Below are 19,327 nucleotides of genomic sequence, written 5' to 3'. Positions count from 1 at the left end.
AGAAACGCTCTGGACATATCACTCCCCTCCTCAAAAACCTCCAATGGCTACCGATCAATCTGCGCATCAGGCAGAAACTCCTCACCCTGGGCTTCAAGGCTGTCCATCACCTCGCCCCCTCCTACCTCACCTCCCTTCTCTCCTTCTACTGCCCAGCCCGCACCCTCCCCTCCTCCACCACTAATCTCCTCACTGTACCTCGCTCTCGCCTGTCCCGCCATCGACCCCCGGCCCACGTCATCCCCCGGGCCTGGAATGCCCTCCCTCTGCCCATCCGCCAAGCTAGCTCTCTTCCTCCCTTCAAGGCCCTGCTGAGAGCTCACCTCCTCCAGGAGGCCTTCCCAGATTGAGCCCCTTCTTTCCTCTCCCCCTCGTCCCCCTCTCCATCCCCCCGCCTTACCGCCTTCCCCTCCCCACAGCACCTGTATATATGTATATATGGTTGTACATATTTATTACTCTGTTTATTTATTTATTTATTTATTTTACTTGTACATTTCTATCCTACTTATTTTATTTTGTTGGTATGTTTGGTTCTGTTCTCTGTCTCCCCCTTTTAGACTGTGAGCCCACTATCGGGTAGGGACTGTCTCTATGTGATGCCAATTTGTACTTCCCAAGCGCTTAGTACAGTGCTCTGCACATAGTAAGCGCTCAATAAATACGATTGATTGATTGATTGATTGATTTTCTATTTAGACTACTAAAGTTCGTGATGGTTCTGTTTTGCAGTACCTGTTTGAAAATGGTCGAGTAGATGACATATTTTCCGATCTCTACTATGTCCGGTTCACCGAGTGGCTACATGAAGTTCTAAAGGATTTTCAGCCTCGGGTCACCCCCCTTGGTAAGAGATGTTTCCTTTTTTTGTTTTCTTCTCTCCCCCTCCCACCCCCCTTTCAAAAACCACTTCTCCCTCCTTCCCTCTCCCCCCAGAGTTACGTTGGTCAACCAGTGGTATTTATTGAGCACTTCCTGTGGGCAGAGCACTCTGCTAAGCAGATGGGTAGAAACAAGATGATGCATTCCTATCATCTACAGGGCTCCCAGTCTTCTGATGAGAAAACTGAAGCCCAGAGATTAAGTGCTTTATCTGTGGTCACACAGCAAGCCAGTGGCAGAGCAGGGATTAGAATTTGGGTCTCCTGGACTCCCAGTCCACTCGGTTCTGCCTCCCTGAGTGCCTCGTTGAATTTGGGTCCAGTTATGTGGTTCGGTCTGGCAAGTCTCATAACTTGGGGTGAGAGGAAAGAAAGAATGGGGAGGATGACGTCAAGTTTGTTTCTCCCACGTTTTATAAGTGACTACTACGGAAATATAACGCTCCCTTCATTTGCTTTTTCGTCCTAAACCGTTTCTTTTGAGAGAAATCTGTTTACCCAAATCTGGGTTAAGATAAGTATGGTCAATTCTAAATGATTCAGGACAATTAGGCAAAGTTTCGGCATGGATTATCCCAAGCCGCAGGTAGTTGACAGACCATGCAAAGCTAATCAGTAACTTGTACTTCCCAAGCGCTTAGTACAGTGCTCTGCACACAGTAAGCGCTCAATAAATACGATTGATTGATTGATTAATCAGCCACCATCAGAGCATTTAATACAAATTCCATCTAAGTCTCCTAGTTTAGGTACAGGGAGTTGTACGTGTACGTGCGAAGTGGGTACCTGATTTTCAAAAGGGTACACTGTAGAAAACAGATCTACAGACAACTTGCTTATTCAGGGCATGAGAACCCAGTTTGTGGATCATCTGGAGCAATTTTACTTGTCTTCCCTGTCGCCTTGACCTTCCTCTGGCTGGTGCACGAGCATTTTACCAAAGGAAGTGAAGGGTAAATGCAAGGAGGGCGGTCTATCAGCTTTGCCGCACGGAGCAACTCCAGCAGAAGGTTTGGTAGAAGAGGCAGTTGTGAAACCTTTGGTTTAAATGAAGTGTCGGGATGATTGGTGGAGTTCGCTTCTCCCTGTTAATCTCTGTTCCCGCTCATTGCCCCAAGATGAGCGTTGAGCGAACAGATGGACGGAAGAAACTCTGGTTCCTCTATGCAGTCAAGGAAGTGTGACAGACAGTTCAGTGACTGATGCGGGCGTTAGGAATCGGTGGCTCAAGCTGATGGTTTTAGTTGGTCTTTTTTCCTTTCCCGGCCTTCCCGCCTGGGGTGCGTCAGTGTAATAAAGTGGTCCAAAACGGGGCAAGATCCTGAGTGCGACAGGTTTAGTCCGTTTCAAAGCCTTTCAGTGTTCTTGACACGTTTTCAGTCCTGGAAATAACAAACCCTGCCTTTTCCTGTGTATCGTTTGTGAAAATAAATGCCTGTCACTGGCAATTTGATTTTTGAGATTGTGTATTTTTGTGGAAAGTCCGTGGTGATGAGGGGGCTAAAATGGCCCAAGCGAAAAGGCGGCTCCGGGCCCTAAAGTGGTAGGTCGATTGCTCCCCAAGCATCTTGGGGAACCTCGGCCCTGGACCAAAAAGATTAACTTCCTTTCTGACGGTTTTCTGTTGAGTGCTGTTTGATGTTTTACTTTAATTGCATTTTGTGCAGTAGCAATCAGCAAGTTACCAACAGACACACAAGGATCAGTGGGGTGTCATGTCCACCAAAGTCACGTTCAAAGCATCCTGTTTGTGTGTAACCGGGCATTTTACAGTTAACCCACTTGAATAGCAAGGAGTTTATGGTGCATTTGGAGCAAACATTGTCACACCATTTCTCTCCCCACCACCCCCTTTTTTCTAAAGGAATGTCCATTTAATCTTCAATTTAATGAAGATCTGAGCACCCCAGAGCAGTTTTATTAGAAAACCGTGCAGGTGTGCAGCAGGTAGTTTAACTTGAAGTCAACACCCTTTCCTTCCTTCCCTAGTGGAGTTCATAGGTCTTTCTGCCTTTGAACACCTGTGAACACTAATTAAGTAATTAGGTAAACCTGTTTTCCCCTAGGGAATGGAAGATAATGAGACCGTAGGTGAAGCATATTCATGGTCATAGTGTGCTGTAGTAGACTCTGTAACCGGTTTGCTGCTCTGAGGCCCCAGGTTTGGCCAATTGAGGGAAAATTCCCGGATGAGAAGTTCCTAATTGATTACTAGGGGGAAGGATAGGGATGTTTTGTGGTCCATCCCTAACCGGGAGGCCGGAGGTCAAGGAGGAAACGGTCACCTGTTGCCTGTTTGTAATTGCTTGCCACTGAGCTTTATTATTGCCAAATTATATTCTCCAAGTCTTCAGTGGAGTTACATAAATCTACTTCTGATATGAAGGAGTGGGATTCAGGAACCCCGATCCACCAAATGGGGATGAAGCTGGGTCTCTGATGAGGCATGGTTCAGTAATAGTAACTGTATGTGTTAATGGATGCCAAGCACTGGACTTAGCGCTAGGGTTGGTGCACTATAAGCAGATAATAATAATAATGGCATTTATTAAGCACTTACTGTGTACAAAGCACTGTTCTAAGCGCTGGGGAAGTTACAAGGTGATCAGGTCGTCCCACGGGGGGCTCACAATCTTAATCCCCATTTTACAGTTGAGGTAACTGAGGCCCAGAGAAGTGAAGTGACTTGCCCAAAGTCACACAGCTGACAATTGGCAGAGCCGGGATTCGAACTCATGAACTCCGACTCCAAAGCCTGTGCTCTTTCCACTGAGCCACGCCGCTTCCCCGTGTTCCCTAGTTCGGACATCTGTCCCACGTGGGGCTTACATTGTAAGGGGAAGGGAGATCAGGTGTTGAATCCCTAGTTTACACATGAGGAAACTGAGGTCCAGAGAACTTAAGTGACTTGCCCAAGGTCCCACAGCAGGCAAGAGTCAGAGCTCGGATTAGAGCCCCGGTCCTCTGACTAACCTCCATTCTACCGGCCGGCCCAGCCAACTGGCAAGATGCAGCCTTTTAACTGCAGCGTATCTGCAGTTGTTACATGGAAAGGTTACTTCCCACGTCATTTCTCGAGTGTCTATAGTGTGCAGAGGACTAGTTGTCCGAGCACTGGGGAAACGTTCTGAAGAAATGAAAGCCGCCATCCCAAATAGCTAATATACCAGGGAGAGACCGTTGTAAAGGGTGGCCAGTAGTGGCTGTAACAGTAGTTGAGCACCCACTGGGTGCATTTGCACTGGTACTGAGCACTCGAGAGAGCAACACAAAGAAGAGATGGGCCCACAAGTGGGGGGGATACAGATAATAAACCTGAGGTTAAACCACAACCCTGCTTCCAACTACATTGTCGCCAAAATCGAAACCATCAGGTGTAAACTCCCCCAAACTGCCCTCTTATTACATCCACTTCTTCATCCTTCTCAGCTGTGTTTCAAGAGGAGGCCTGCCTGCTTTCAACTTTTAGACTGTGAGCCCACTGTTGGGTAGGGACTGTCTCTATATGTTGCCAACTTGGACTTCCCAAGCGCTTAGCACAGTGCTCTGCACACAGTAAGCGCTCAATAAATACGATTGATTGATTTACCCCTGACCTCCCCCCGCCCCCCTCACCTTCTAAAAACCCTTGCTCCTATTCTTCCTTCCCTGACCACCGTCTTCAACTCTCAATCTCCACTGGTTCCTTCTCTTCTGCTTTCAAACATGGTCTGTCTGGGTCCCACGGCACCCACCACCTCCCCTTCCTCTCCTCCAACTCCATTCTTTACCCTCCACACTCTGGTTTCTGCCCTTTTCACTCCATGACACCGCTCTCTCCGAGGTCACCGGAGATCCTCCAGTTGCCCTAGCTAACGAACTCTATCCCCTCCTCCTTTTTCCTCTCTGCTGCCTCGACTCTGGGGACCCGCTCCCTTCTGCTTTGTAGCCGTGATTTTATTGACATAGTCCTCTCCTGGTTCTTCTCCTCTTCCTCTGGCCTGTCCTCCGTCACTTCAGCTAGCCTCTCACCCCCTAACTGTGGATGTTCAGAATCCCCCTTCGCTTTTCACTTCCTTGGGGCGCTCCTCCACTCCCGTGGCTTCCATACAAATGACTCTCAGGTCTCCCGCTTTCTCTTCCGTCTCGCATCTCCTCTTTCCTCCTCGACACGAGAAGCAGTGTGGCCTAGCTAGCGGCCAGAGTCCGGGCTTGGGAGTCCGAGGACGTGGGTTCTAGTCCCCGCTCCGCCACTTGTCCGTTGTGTGATCTTGGGCAAGTCACTTAACCTCTCTGTGCTTCGGTTACCTCATCTGTAAAATGGGGATTAAAACCGTGAGCCCCACCTGATTACCTTGTATCTGTCACAGTGCTTGGCACATAGTATGCGCTTAATAAATACCATCGGTATTATTATTATGACATCTCCATGTGGATGTCCCACTGGTGCCTTCAGGTCAGGTTGACTTTGACCGAGTTCCTCATTTTCCCTCCCAAATCCTTTCTTCCCACTGTAGTTGACACCACCACTGAAGGCTACGATTTGACGTTATCCCTGACACCTCCCTCACTTTCAACTCTCATGTCAGAGTTGTATTTATTATTATCGCTTACGTGCGCGGAGCATTGTATTAAGTGTTTGGAAGAGCACTATCCGGTAGAGTTGGGAGACCCATCCCATTCCCAAGAGCATTTTATAGTCTCCGTCAGGTCCTAATTCCTGTCAGATTTTCCTCCATGGCGTTTTCTCAGTCCATCCCTTCTCCTCCAGCCACACAGCCACCACCGGTGTGGGCATGTCATATCCCAGCTAGATTGCTCAATCAGCTTTCTCACTCTCTTCCCCCCCTTCGTTTTTCCAAGACGTCATTCCGCACGCATCTCCCCACTCCCTGAAAACTTCGATGGCTACTCGTTTCCGTCCGCATCAAGCGGGATTTCCTGATGATCGGCTTTAAGGGGCTCTACCAGCTCCGTCCCCAGCCTGGCTCAGTGGAAAGAGCCCGGGCTTTGGAGTCAGAGGTCATGGGTTCGAATCCCTGCTCCACCAATTGTCAGGTGGGTGACTTTGGGCAAGTCACTTCACTTCTCTGGGCCTCAGTTACCTCATCTGTAAAATGGGAATTAAGACTGTGAGTCCCCCGTAGGACCACCTAATCGCCTTGTAATCTCCCCGGCGCTTAGAACAGTGCTTTGCACATAGTGAGCGCTTAATAAATGCCATCATCATCATCATCATTATTATTATTATTATTACTACACCCTAGCTGGCACTCTTCGCACCTCTCCAACCTCATTCGCTCAGCTCTTCCGCCTCCAACCTGCCCTCCTCCCTGCCCGGAACTCCCTCTCCCCTTTCAAAAACTGGGAAAGACCACTCTTTTCCCATCTTCAGGGTCCTTCTGAAATCACATCATCTTCATCGCTGATATATAAGTTGCTTCCCAGATCCAATCCCCCAAACCGTCCCCCACGGGATTTCTGTGCCAGATTTTGGAGTCACACCCCAAGTAGTAGCAGTTGAGCACTTACTGATTTATATTCCCTGCTGTTTAAGCACTTACTCATCCACATATCCGTTTTTCCTTTTTCTCTCTGTAGATGCTTTGGGGTCTGTCCCTCCCCACACACACACACTCTCTCCTTGCAAGCAGGGTTCATGCCTACAGCTTCTCACGGACTTTTCCACGTATTTAGTACAGGGCTCTGCACACAATACTGTTGGTCGATCGACTCAGTAGCAACCGAGCAGATGATTCATATGAGTGCTGAGGTGGGCGAGGGGACAGGGTGCAACTGGGAAGCTGGGCAGGTTCACTCAGTATCAGTTGGGTTTATTGAGCGCTTACTAGGTGTAGAGCACTGTTCTAAGTGCTTGGGAGAGTACAGTACAGTACAACAGAATTAGCATAATAATGATAATAATGGCATTTATTAAGCGCTTACTATGTGCAAAGCACTGTTCTAAGCACCGGGGAGGTTACAAGATGATCAGGTTGTCCCACAGTGGGGCTCACAGTCTTAATCCCCATTTTCCAGATGAGGGAACTGAGGCCCAGAGAAGTGAAGTGACGTGCCCCAAGTCACACAGCTGACACTTGGTGGCACCGGGATTTGAACCCATGACCTCTGACTCCAAAGCCCGGGCTCCTTCCACCGAGCCACGCCGCTTCTCAATAATCAAGGCTCGTTAGCTCACGTCGGTAGAATGTGAGGTGTGCTTGACTTTGTATCCCAGGAAACTCAACGTTTTAAATCCACGGCCAGGCCAGGGGAGGGATGGTTTAGTAACTCTTCGGGACCATGTTCTGGGCGTAACGCTCCAACTGCATGGTTGGCCACTCTTTTTTTGTTCTTTTTTTCTTTCAAATGGCATTGAAGTGCTTACTCCGTGCCCAGCACTGGGGTAGATATGAGGTAATCAGGATGGACACGGTCCATGTCCCACATGGGGCTCACAACAGTGGCGGAACCGGGTTTGGAACCCAAGTCCTTCCGACGAGTCCCAGGCTCTACCTCTGGGCCACGCAGCTTAAATCTTTAATTCCCCGGGGCGGTTCTAGAGCACACAGGGCCATCGGTGAAAAGCTAACGTGAGCGTTTTAATCCATCCCGTGGCCCTTGGCGCCTCTTTCCGTTCTGAAAGTGCCTTTGGCTCTCCTCCTAGCCCTGCATTTCCCCAGTAAATGTAATTTTTTCCCACCCCGTTGTTCCACATTCAGGATCTGAAAGCTCCCGTCACTGTGCTTCTCCAGTCTGCGGCAGCAGCTGGTGAAAGAACCAAAGCGTAACCTCTGTTTCATGGATTCGGCAGCTTCGGGGAGAAAGCGGAGTTATTTATAGTTCAGACGTAAACCGATCCCTAGAGCCGGCAATCTCATCCCACCACCTCCTATTCCTGGCCTCCAGCTCCTTCCTGGGGGGTCCTTCAGTTAGTCCTAAGATCCCTTGACCTCTCATATCGCTCCTTCCTTCCGTGCTGGAACAAAACTTTCCTCTCCTCACCCACCCAGCTCCATCCTTTCATTACCACCACTGCCCTTAGCAGTAATGCGTGGTCAGAAATAGAAGCCCACGGCTTGACGTTCACCCATTCGTCCCTCTGGGAGCGGGGATCGTACGGATTTTTCCGTCCATACCTCCGGGGTACCCACATTATAGGGCACCTGGGGGATTCAGTAACCGTCCTTTGAATGAATGAGTATACGATTGTTTTGGGCCCCGTCAGTCATTCGTATTGATTGAGTGCTTACTTTGGGCGCTTGGGAGAATCCAACACAACAATATAGCGTGGCTTAGTGGAGGGAGTACGGGCTTGGGTGGCGGAGGGCGTGAGTTCTAATCCCAGCTCCGCCGCTTGTCTGCTGTGCGACTGTGGGTGAGTCGCTTCAATCAATCAATCAATCAATCGTATTTATTGAGTGCTTACTGTGTGCAGAGCACTGTACTAAGCACTTGGGAAGTACAAGTTGTACTTCTCTGTACCTCAGCTACCTCCTCTGGAAAATGGGGATTAAGACTGTGAGCCCCGCGTGGGACCACCTGATTACCTTGTGTCTACCCCAGCGCTTAGAACGGTGCTTGGCACCTAGTAAGCGCTTATCAAATACCATCGTTATTATAACAGACACATTTCCTGCCCGCAGTCTAGAGGGGGAGACAGACATTAATATAAATAAATGAATTAAGGGTATATTCAAAAGTGCTGTGGGGCTGGGGGTAGGGGTGGTGAATAAAGGGGGCAAGTTAGGCAGAAGGGAGTGGAAAAAAAAGGACATGAGGGCTTAGCCAGGGAATGTCTCTTGGAGATGTGCCTTCAATAAGGTGGGTGAAGGTGGGGAGAGTAATTGTTGGATATGAGAAGGGAGGCCCGGGGCAGGACGTGGGTGAGATAGATGAGATCGAGGTACAGCGAGTCGGAGGGGAGTCCAGTTAGTAGGTTGGCATTAGCGGAGCGAAGCTTGCGGCCTGGGTTTTATTAGGAGAATAGCGAGGTGAGGTAGGAGGGGGGCAAGGTAATTGAGTGCCTGAAAGCCAATGGTTGGGAGTTTCTGTTCGTCGTGGAGGTGGGTGGGCAACCGCCGGAGGTTCTTGAGGCGTGGGGAGACATGGCCTGAAGGTTTTGGTAGGAAAATGATCCGGGCAGCAGAGTGAAGTATGGACTGGAGTGGGAGGTGGCAGGAGGCAGATACAGTAGTCATGGCGGGGGTAGGAGAAGTGCTTCGATGATGGATGGAGGGGCAAAGGCGGATTTTAGCGAAGTCATGAAGGCTGAACCAACAGGATTTAGTAAATTGAATATATGGCTTGAAGGAGAGAGAGGAGTCAAGGATAACGCCAAAGCTACTTGCTTGTGAGACCACCTGTTGTGTGGTGCGATAAATATTTTTAGAGCACCAGCTTGTACATAATTCTTTAAAATGACACTTTGGAAACCTAAGATTAGAGACAAGCAAAAGTGAAGTACAGATATCAACCCATCATTGGCTATTTATTGAGCGCTTACTGTGTGGGGCTCACTTAGCCCGCAAGTCGCATGTGGGACATGTGCCCAACCCAGTTTTCTTCTGTCTGCCCCAGCGCTTAGTGTAGTGCTTGGCACACACTAAGCATTTAACAGTTACCACAATTGTTATTATTGTTATTATTATTATTATTATCGAAGTGCTTAGGGGGTACAGACTCAAGTACATAGGCGATGCAGAAGGGAGGAAGAGTAGGGAAGATGGGGAGAGTGGTAGTGTGTCAGATGAAGTGGCAGGGAGGAGGTGAACGAGGATATATTGCCAACTTGTACTTCCCAAGCGCTTAGTACAGTGCTCTGCACACAGTAAGCGCTCAATAAATACGATTGATTGATTGAGTCAAGGGTGAGAGGAGACAAAAGCGAGGCCCGGTGGTGTCACAGGAGTAAAGTTTGTGGGCTGGGTTGTAGTGGAAGCGGAGCGGAGGGAGGAGAGGGAGAGTTGATTAAGTGCCTTGAAACCAGGCAACCATTGGAGGTTTCTGATGACTTAGTCCAACGTATAACATTTTTTTTTTAAAAAAACAACCAGCTTTTACATGTCTTGCTTTATTTTCAACTCATAATAATATTTGTTAAGCGCTTACTGTGTGTCAGGCAGTGTACTGAGCGCTGGGGTGGAGACAAGCAAATCGAGTTCTACGTAGTCTCTGTCCCACGTGGGGCTCGGGGGCTCGGTCCCCATTTTCCAGATGCGGGAACTGAGGCCCAGAGAAGCGAAGTGACTTGCCCCGGGGTCACACAGCTGGCAAGTGGCGGCGCTGGGATTAGAACCCGTGACCTTCCGACTCGCAGGCTATAGCCACTACGCCACGCCATGCCGCTTCTCAACTCATCCAGCGCTTAGAACAGTGCTTTGCCCATAGTAAGCGCTTAATAAATGCCATTATTATTATCCAGTTGGGCTGGGCCTGGTGATTTGCACAGGGCCCTAAAAGGAGGGAAACAAGGTGCCGAGAGGGTGATAAAATGGACACTGCAAGACCATGAAAGTAGAAAGAAGTGGCTAAAACAGCCTCAGGAGAGAGGTTGTGTTTCCTGGAACACCCCCCAGGCTCTTGCCCTAAAACTCATTCACTCAGTCGTATTTATTGAGCGCTTACTGTGTGCAGAGCACTGGACTGAGCGCTTGGGAAGTCCAAGTTGGCAACACATAGAGACGGTCCCTATCCAACAGCTTCCAGATTCAGTAGCCATCGCTTGGTTTTGTGTGTCGGTGAACTGCGGCGTGAATTCCACCGTCCTAGGGTCACCCGATGAAAACTGTATATGTTCGGCGGACAGCAAAAGTGTCTCCTGGGGCGGGGGAGGAGAATCAATCGTATTCATTGAGCGCTTACTGTGTGCAGAGCTCTGTACTAAGCGCTTGGGCGAGAACAATCTAACAGACACATTCCATGCCCGCAACGAGTTTACAGTCTGAGGGGGAGACAGACAGTAATGTGAATAAATCCAATCGCAGGTATGTACGTAAGTGCCGTGGGGCTGGGAGGGGGTATATATAAAGGGAGCGAGACGCAGAGGAGAAAGGGAGAAGGGGTCTTAATCGGGGAAGGCCTCCCGGAGGAGAAGTGCCTTCAGTGAGGGTTTGAAGTGGAAGAGAGTAATTGCTCATCCATTCAGTCGTATTTATTGAGCGCTTACTACGTGCAAAGCACTGTTCTAAGCGCTGGGGGGGATACAAGGTGATCAGGTTGCCCCACGTGGGGCTCACGGTCTTCATCCCCATTTCACAGATGAGGTCACTGGGGCTCAGAGCAGCGACGTGACTTGCCCAAGGCCACACAGCAGACGTGCAGGATTCGAACCCATGACCCCTGACTCCAAAGCCCAGGCTCTTCCCACCGAGCCACGCCGCTTCTCCGGTGGATATTAAGAGGCGGGGCGATCCGGGCCAGAGGCAGGATGTGGCTCTGCCACGAAGCAGCGTGGCTCGGTGGAAAGAGCCCGGGCTTTGGAGTCGGAGGTCGTGGGTTCGAATCCCGGCTCCACCAGGTGTCTGCTGTGTGGCCTTGGGCAAGTCACTTAACTTCTCGGAGCCTCAGTGACCTCATCTGTAAAATGGGGATGATGACTGTGAGCCCCACACGGGACAACCTGTCCCCTTCCTTCCTCTCCCCCTCGTCCCCCTCTCCATCCCCCCCATCTTACCTCCTTCCCTTCCCCACAGCACCTGTATATATGTATATATGTTTGTACATATTTATTACTCTATTTTACTTGTACATATCTATCCTATTTATTTTATTTTGTTAGTATGTTTGGTTTTGTTCTCTGTCTCCCCCTTTTAGACTGTGAGCCCACTGTTGGGTAGGGACTGTCTCTATATGTTGCCAATTTGGACTTCCCAAGCGCTTAGTACACTGCCCTGCACATAGTAAGCGCTCAATAAATACGATTGATGATGATGATGATGATGTGGGCGAGGGGTCGGCGGTGAGACTGAGGCACACTGAGCAGGCTGGCGTTAGAGGAGCAAAGCGTGAGGGCTGGGTTGCAATGGGAGAACGGCGAGGTAAGAGGCGGCGAGGTGATGGCTTGAAAGCCGGCAAATATCCCCCCGTTTAGCTGGGGGCTCCTCAAATGCCGTCAAGATGCCCATGCTGCAGCAGCTGCGTCCCAAGCACCCCCGGCTACTTATTCTGTGTGTGTGTGGCTACTTATTGGGTGACTTTGGGCAAGTCACTTCACTTCTCTGGGCCTCAGTTTCCTCATCTGTAAAATGGGGATTAAGCCTGTGAGCCCCCTGCGGGACCACCTGATCGCCTTGTAACCTCCCCAGTGCTTAGAACAGTGCTTTGCACATACTAAGCGCTTAATAAATGCCATTATTATTATTATTATTATTCGATCAGGAGACGGAGCGCAGGTCACCATTTCAAGCCGGCCGAGGTTCTTGCCGTGGCTGAAGAAAGGCATAAATAGATTGGCGGGGGGCTAGCGCTCCACCCATCACAGCCCCGGGGGTCGTTTCAGAGGGACCTGGAGAGTGAAGGAAAGCGGGACGGGTTTTGTTTTTTAAGCAGAAGGTCAAAAGACAGTTTTCGTATCAGAAAAAGGCAACGCGCCCCGCCCCGAAATCTTTCGGTGCAGAATATAGATTACAACGGAAACGGTGGGGGCATTGAAGTTGCGGCGGGGCTCCCGCGTTGGCAGTCGTACTGAGCAGCTCGTCTCCCTATGTGGTGACGAGGAGGCGGGCTGGAAATGTGTAATCTGGATTCCCGATCGTGAGGAAGTGTGTATGCAGTGAACAAAAATCTATTGTGTAGATACAGGGCCGGCGGTGGAGGGGGGCGGCAGCCTTGGTGTGCCAAACTTTTCATTCCAGAGAGGCTGGATAGCGGTGAGCTTACTGCCTTAGAGCTTAAGCATATCAATCAATCAATCAATCAATCGTATTTATTGAGCGCTTACTATGTGCAGAGCACTGTACTAAGCGCTTGGGAAGTACAAATTGGCAACATATAGAGACAGTCCCTACCCAACAGTGGGCTCACAGTCTAAAAGGGGGAGACAGAGAACAAAACCAAACATACTAACAAAATAAAATAAATAGGATAGATATGTACAAGTAAAATAAATAAGTAGAGTAATAAATATGTACAAATATATATACATATATACAGGTGCTGTGGGGAAGGGAGGGAGGTAAGGTGGGGGGGATGGAGAGGGAGAGGAGGGGGAGAGGAAGGAAGGGGCTCATATGAAAACGTGTGGTGCCTAGAAAGACATGGGGAGAAGGGAGAAAGGATTGGTGTGGTCAAAGGTTACAAACCATACCCGGTTCATTTGGGGTACGGAAGAAGGTGGCATAGGAATCCTGTTTCTGTGACCCCCCTCCACCCTTAAGTGCCTTGGAGCCAGGCAGCCATTGGAGGTTTTTGATGACTCAGTCCGACGTAGAACATTTTTTAAAAAAACCAACCAGCTTTTACACGCCTTGCTTTATTTTCAACTCGTAAGGGTAATAACGACATCTGTTAAGCGCTCACCACGTGCCGGGCGCTGAACTAAGCGCCGGGGTGGCGACCGGCAAGTCGAATCGGACACGGTCCCTGTGCGGCTCGAGAGTCTCAATCCCCACTTTACAGAGAAGGGAACTGAGGCCCAGAGAAGTGAAGTGACTTGCCCCCCGCCCCAAAACATGACATCTGGCCCCTTTGAGGAAGCCTTCGGAGTCTGCCATAACGATGTACCCTGCCTGTTGTAGGTTACGTCCTGCCCAGTCACGTGACGGAGGAGATGCTGTGGGAGTGCAAGCAACTGGGCGCTCACTCCCCGTCCACGCTGCTCACCACGCTCATGTTTTTTAACACCAAGTAAGTGTTTCGGCGGCACCGAGGCCCGCGTGCTTGCTGTGGTCGGTGGATTGGATTGGAGGAGGTGTGGGAGGGCCGGGGGGAGGTCTCTGTGGAGCCTGTATTAAGGGGGTTGGGGGACCTTACCGATTCCCATCTCAGAACAGGAAAGTTCTGCCAGGGCCGTTCCTCGAACACTTATCGTATTTATTTAGTAGCCACTCTCTCTGCTTCGGAAGCTGACTCTTTGACTGGTCTCCAAAGGTCACGCCCAGTTCTCTGCTTTGAAAGAGAGAACGCCGCTTGGAGGGAAGAAGGGGAGAACCGAGTCCTCAGGAGGGAGCCTATTTGATAGGCTTCCCAAAGAGGAGTAGCTCTTGTCTCATCTCAGAACAAGGCCCCTGGGCTGCATTTTGTGCGGGTACTGCTTGAAGCAGATCCCGCAGAAGCTTGCGCGGAGCCCACGGAGAGAGTCTGGTGCCTCTCACTAGTCAGACGCGCCCCTCGATAGCCAAACTGGGGTCCCAGGACACGGTGTTTGGGGGACGCCCCGTCCCTCCTGTGACGCCGTTGGCAGGGGCCGGGAGAGCCGGGGGATTGACCTCACTCCCCACTGCGACTCACTCTCCTCCCTCCGTTCTTCCCTCCCCCGGCCCCCAGACTGCTTCCCCCCAACTTCCGGGCTGCCGGAGTGGGGCTGGCGAGGGGCCCCAGGGCGGGCAGGCGTCTCCCCCCGCCTTGAGCAAGCCCCAGGCCGGCTCTGATCGCTAGAGCCTTTGGTGGACTGCAGTTTTGCGGCTCCAGCCAGTCCCCCCTGCCCCGCCAAAATCTTGGCCACCCACGGCTGAGCCCGATCCGGCCGGTGTCCGCACGGAACCAGCGGTGGGGCCTCGCTTTCTCAGGAGCAGTGTTTCTGCATGCGGGCTCCTGGAACGACAGACAGAAGGGCGCTCGGGCGGAAAGCCACGCGTGGCCGACCGCCGTGTACCGAAGCTGCCCCGACCCTCAAGAAGTGGCTGCGAAACGGGGGTTCGTGGAGGAGCCCGAGCTCCGCCAAGTTCACCCTTGGGCCTGACCAGGCCTCGCGGGGAAAGGGATCCAAAGCCCAGGCAGGGCTTTCCGTTGGCTGCCCCGACCCCCCCTCCGCTCTTTCAGACCCAGGCGCCGGGGAGGGGAGGGAAGACGGGCGAGAAAGAGCCCGCCGCGAAGCGATCAACGCAATGGGACAAGAAGCAGCCGAGAGACGCTGCTGCCAAAACGCTGCTGCCCTCCCGAAATTGTTTCCCGGGGCCCGGGGAGGAGAAGAGATGGGAGTCCTCCAGCTCCTTACTTAGAGCAATAGCATCCAAGTGCAAAGCACCGTACGCGTGCCGATGGCTGGGAGAGAGACCAGGACGCTGATTTAGCCCCGGTTGGCCGGGAAAAGCCAGCGGTCAAAACGAGGCACAGCATGGAGAGCCAGATAAAATAATAGAACCCGCGCCCGGGCCGACGGCGACAAAGCGTCACGCCTTGCGGTCCTCGGGCAGTTGGCGGCTCCGGCCGGGCGTTCTTGTGTGCGCGAGAGCGCCACGACCTGCCCGACGTCCTGAGAGGGGGGGAAAGGTAGCTTCCGCGTGCCCTCCTCTCCTCCAGGGCGGGCAGGGCATCTCCCAGAGTTGGCACGGCGGAGCAGGGACCCAGGGCGGGCCGAAGCCTCCGTCCGCCACGGGGGCCAGGGCCCCCACCAGCCCAGTTTGCTTTTACCCGTCCCCGACTCGGAATGAGACTGCCCTCCCGCTCGTCTTCTCGGCCATACTTGGTTAGTGGGCGAGTAAAGGTCTCTCCCCCTTTCTCCCCGCCATTCCATCTTACCTCACAAATATCTTTTGTCTATGGTTGTGGTTCAGGTACTTCCTGTTGAAAACCGTAGACCAGCACATGAAGCTGGCCTTCTCCAAAGTCTTGCGACAGACAAAGAAGAACCCTTCGAATCCCAAGGATAAGAGCACAAGTATCCGGTATCTGAAGGCATTTGGGATTCACCAGACAGGCCAGAAAGGTAGAGCAAGGGCGGGGAGAGCGGGTCTTGTCGGGTAGCAGCAGCTCACGCTTCCTGTTCTCTTATAACTTGTCCCGGGGGAGCTGCAGGAAGAACGCAAGTCCACTGCCAGTTTTGACCATCTTCCCTTTGCATGAGCGGATCCTCCTCTGATCCAGTGCAGGCGCTCAGATCCTCCGGCACGGTGTCAGGTGGCTGGAATCTGGCTCTTCTTGAAAGCTGTAAACCTTGCGCTTCTGTCCTGCCAGGTAGAGCTAGAGCTTCTTAGGTTCGGAGGAAAGCCCATCTCTCTGTTCCTCACTGCCTCACTCTTGCACTTTTTAGTTCCGAGGCCACACGTTGCCCTGAAAGCCTAGTTCTTGCCCAGGTGCTCCGGAGGGTTTTGAAATTCCTCATCCCGGGGTGTTCGGATCGGTGGGGGCGGGGGCCGCCGCTGTTGTCGTCTTTGGGTGTTTGCTGTCCGTGACGGGGTAGGAATCACGCTAGAGGAGGCGGGTGGCGGAAGCGGCGGACGCCGGGCGGGGGTAGGACTTAACTGTGAAAGGGAATAGCGGCCGAAACTTAACTCGTAGGTGGGGGGCGCGGGATGGCGGGCGGGCGAGTCTGTGCGGACGGCGACCTGCGGTCCCCTTCTCGATCCGGCTTCGTGGCCCGGCCCGGTCCGGGGGCCGTCTGATGCCATGTGCCTTTCGGGTGGGGCGGGTTTTGTAGTTACAGATGATATGTACGCGGAGCAGACGGAGAACCCGGAGAATCCACTGAGGTGTCCCATAAAGCTCTACGACTTCTACCTCTTCAAATGGTAAGCGGGCCTTCGTGGCACCGTGCCCTCGTGCCCGGGGCCGACCTCACCGCCGGACGGATTGGGGGCCCTGAATCAGAGAGAGAGAGCGAGCGGCGATCCGTCGGGCCCGCATCCAAAATGCATTCGGTTTCTCCTACGGCCCCTCGAGGACCCCCGTACGCGAACCCCGTGTTAAGGAAAACTCCCGCCTTGACCAGCGCCGTGCGCGTCCCCACGAGCGGCTCGTCTGGCCCCCGGGCTTATCGAAAGATGCGTTCGTTCAATTCGGCCGTGTTTATTGAGCGCTTTCTGGCTGCGGGGCGCTGTACCGAGCGCTCGGGAAGTACAAATCGGCGGCCTAAAGATCAGTACCTGATTCCCGGCCAGAGATACGGGGTGAAAACCCGTGTTATCAGAGAACTGACTGTTCTATTCTAAATTGTCTGTCGCCGAGTGGTAACGTAGGCCACGTCTTCCCGGAGAGCGCGTCTGGGGTGTGCGGGGGGGTGCTCCCGGGTTATTGAGGGGGCCGGTTGTCCTGTGCCGCCTTTTTTCCCCGTTTTTCCGGTTTGCGGGAGTCCCAGAGCGGGGGCGGGCCCGCCGGTCCTGACGCCTGCCCTTTCCTCCTCCAGCCCCCAGAGTGTGAAAGGCCGAAATGATACGTTTTACCTGACGCCGGAGCCCGTCGTGGCCCCCAACAGCCCCATCTGGTATTCGATCCAGCCGATCAGCAGGGAGCAGATGGAGCAGATGCTGACACGGATCCTGGTGATACGCGAAATTCAGGAAGCTATTGCTGTAGCAAACGCCAGCAATATGCACTAAGGCTCCCTTCTCCTCTGAGAGCAAGGAAATGAAATAAGCAAGGAAAAAAAAAAACTGTATGGACTTTCACACTAAAGAAGAGGCCTAAGTTTTTCTTTCTTTTCTATTTTTCCCCCCCCCTCCTTATTGGTGTAGCTATGAAGCCCTTTTAGGCTGCTTCTGTATAAAAGGAAAACATACCCCCCCTCCCGCCCCCCGTGCATCATGACAGACTGTGTACCCATTGGAGCGCTGTTTTTGAGAGAGCTGGAAGTCCTGGAAAGTTGCTGGCTGACTTGTTCTTGTTTTTTTTTGGTTTTTTTTTTTTTTTTGGTTTTTCGTTTCATTTCGTTTTTGGGGGGGTTGCGGCCCGGACCCACCGCGTAAGGAGAATTTCCGGTCCCCTCCGCGCCTCCAGAGAGAGTGGAAATAATGGTAAAATGGACCCTGAAGACACTCCCCGGCCTCACCCGCCTACTGAGGCTGGGGCCGGGACTGGGTGTCCGAGGGGCGGCAAATTATGTTTTCTTTCTTTGTGCTCAGACATTAACTTGGCATCATTATGGAAAATTAGGGGAAGGAACTTGAGTTCTGATTAATTAAAGACAATTTCTATTCATTCCCAAAAGACAAGTGACATTTTTAGATGTTAAAGTAAAAACTTTACCTTTTTTTTTTTTTTTTTTGGCCTAACATTGAGGCCTTAAACTTGAGGCTCCTGTGCCTGATGGGATTCTTGTAACATACACTCGTGTATCATATAAAGATACCACCTTGTTTCTCTTATGTATTCTTACTCTAGTTGTTTATTAAGAATGACGAGCACGTCTTTTCAACATGCCATTGAACAACGCGTCTTTATTTCGGGAGGAAAGCGGGAATGGGAAAACTGGGAGCGGGGGGGGGGGGGGGCGCGGGCGTTCCGCTATCCTGAGCTGACTGGAGGGTGGACCGGGAATTGCCGCCTTTCCCTCCTGTCCCTCCCCGGTTTCTAGCTGGCTAAGTTTACCGGCGCTCGGCGAAAGACGGTAAAGGTAGCCCCGATAACCTCTTTCTGCTGGCCAAACTGACCGAGTTGCGGTTGAATTCTTCATCCTTTCCTCTCTGCCTTGATAAAAACGGGTGTGATGTTACCAGTTCAGCGGCTGCGGCCTTCCCTTTTTGCGGCCCTGTTAAGATGGCTCTTCTAGATTTGGGTGGGTTTTGTGTGTGCGCGTTTTGTTTTTTTTAATTGGCTTACGGGGAAAGATTAGGGAGCTTCCTCCTGGTTCTCGGGGAACCGGCTAGATCTGTCTTGGGCGGGAGCCTTTTCTTTTTTTCCCCTCTCCCCTCCCCACCCGTTGGAAGAAATGTTCCAACGGGCGGCTCTTTTGACCCTCGGCGTCAAACCGGCGCTTGCGGGAAGAGCACGGATTGAGTGCGGGAAGCCACGTCCCGCCCCCGAGTCCACCCTGCTGCTGCTGGTGGCCTGGGGGGCCTCGTGGTAGTCCCTAAGGACCCTAGGAGGTCGGCAGTGGGTGAAAAGTGAAGCAGAGATCTGCCAGCACGTCCGGGCAGCAGCCGCTAATCGCGGGAACTCCGGGAGGCGTCACGTGGCCACAAACTCGGGCCCGTGGAGCCTGTACCGGCTAACCCGAAAACGTAACAGCAAATGATACTGTTTACAGATGCCCGTCCGGTTGGGTTGCCGACGAACCCGGACTGCACGTCGTCTGGGGGTTGGGCGCCCGGAGGGGATCGAGCGTCGATTGTGCCCTCCACGCATTTGGCTACCGTTTTTCTTTTTCCTTTTTCAGATTTTTTCACCCGGGAAACTTAGGCAGGTGGCGAGAAGGCTCCGGAACCCCTGCTGTAACCTGCCGCGGCAGGGTCCGGGGCCGACGCTTCCCGTAGCGTGGCACGCTTCTACTGTGAGCCCACTGTTGGGTAGGGACCGTCTCAATCTGTTGCCAACTTGGACTTCCCAAGCGCTCAGTACAGTGCTCTGCACACAGTAAGCGCTCAATAAATACG

General features: G+C 52.2%; 1 protein-coding gene across 5 annotated transcripts in view; it reads left to right on the top strand.

The window, feature by feature from the left end:
- QRICH1 (glutamine rich 1) overlaps positions 1-18,155 on the top strand; it is a 63,489-nt gene extending 45,334 nt beyond the window's left edge. For 4 of the 5 annotated variants that reach the window (XM_038771711.1, XM_038771710.1, XM_038771707.1 and 1 more), the window contains 5 exons: positions 733-847; positions 13,598-13,706; positions 15,575-15,726; positions 16,438-16,528; positions 17,143-18,155. In XM_038771711.1, the coding sequence (XP_038627639.1) occupies positions 733-847; positions 13,598-13,706; positions 15,575-15,726; positions 16,438-16,528; positions 17,143-17,335 (660 nt within the window). In that variant the 3' untranslated portion in view covers positions 17,336-18,155. Of the gene's footprint in view, positions 1-732; positions 848-13,597; positions 13,707-15,574; positions 15,727-16,437; positions 16,529-17,142 lie in introns of those variants that run through there. The other variant, XM_038771712.1, reaches the window with a different exon arrangement.
- The last annotated feature ends 1,172 nt before the right edge of the window (positions 18,156-19,327 follow it).

Source organism: Tachyglossus aculeatus, chromosome X1, assembly GCF_015852505.1.
Source record: "Tachyglossus aculeatus isolate mTacAcu1 chromosome X1, mTacAcu1.pri, whole genome shotgun sequence".
NCBI classification, from domain to species: domain Eukaryota; kingdom Metazoa; phylum Chordata; class Mammalia; order Monotremata; family Tachyglossidae; genus Tachyglossus; species Tachyglossus aculeatus.
Note: the sequence above shows the minus strand (reverse complement) of the source record. Positions and strands in the feature narration are given on the sequence as shown.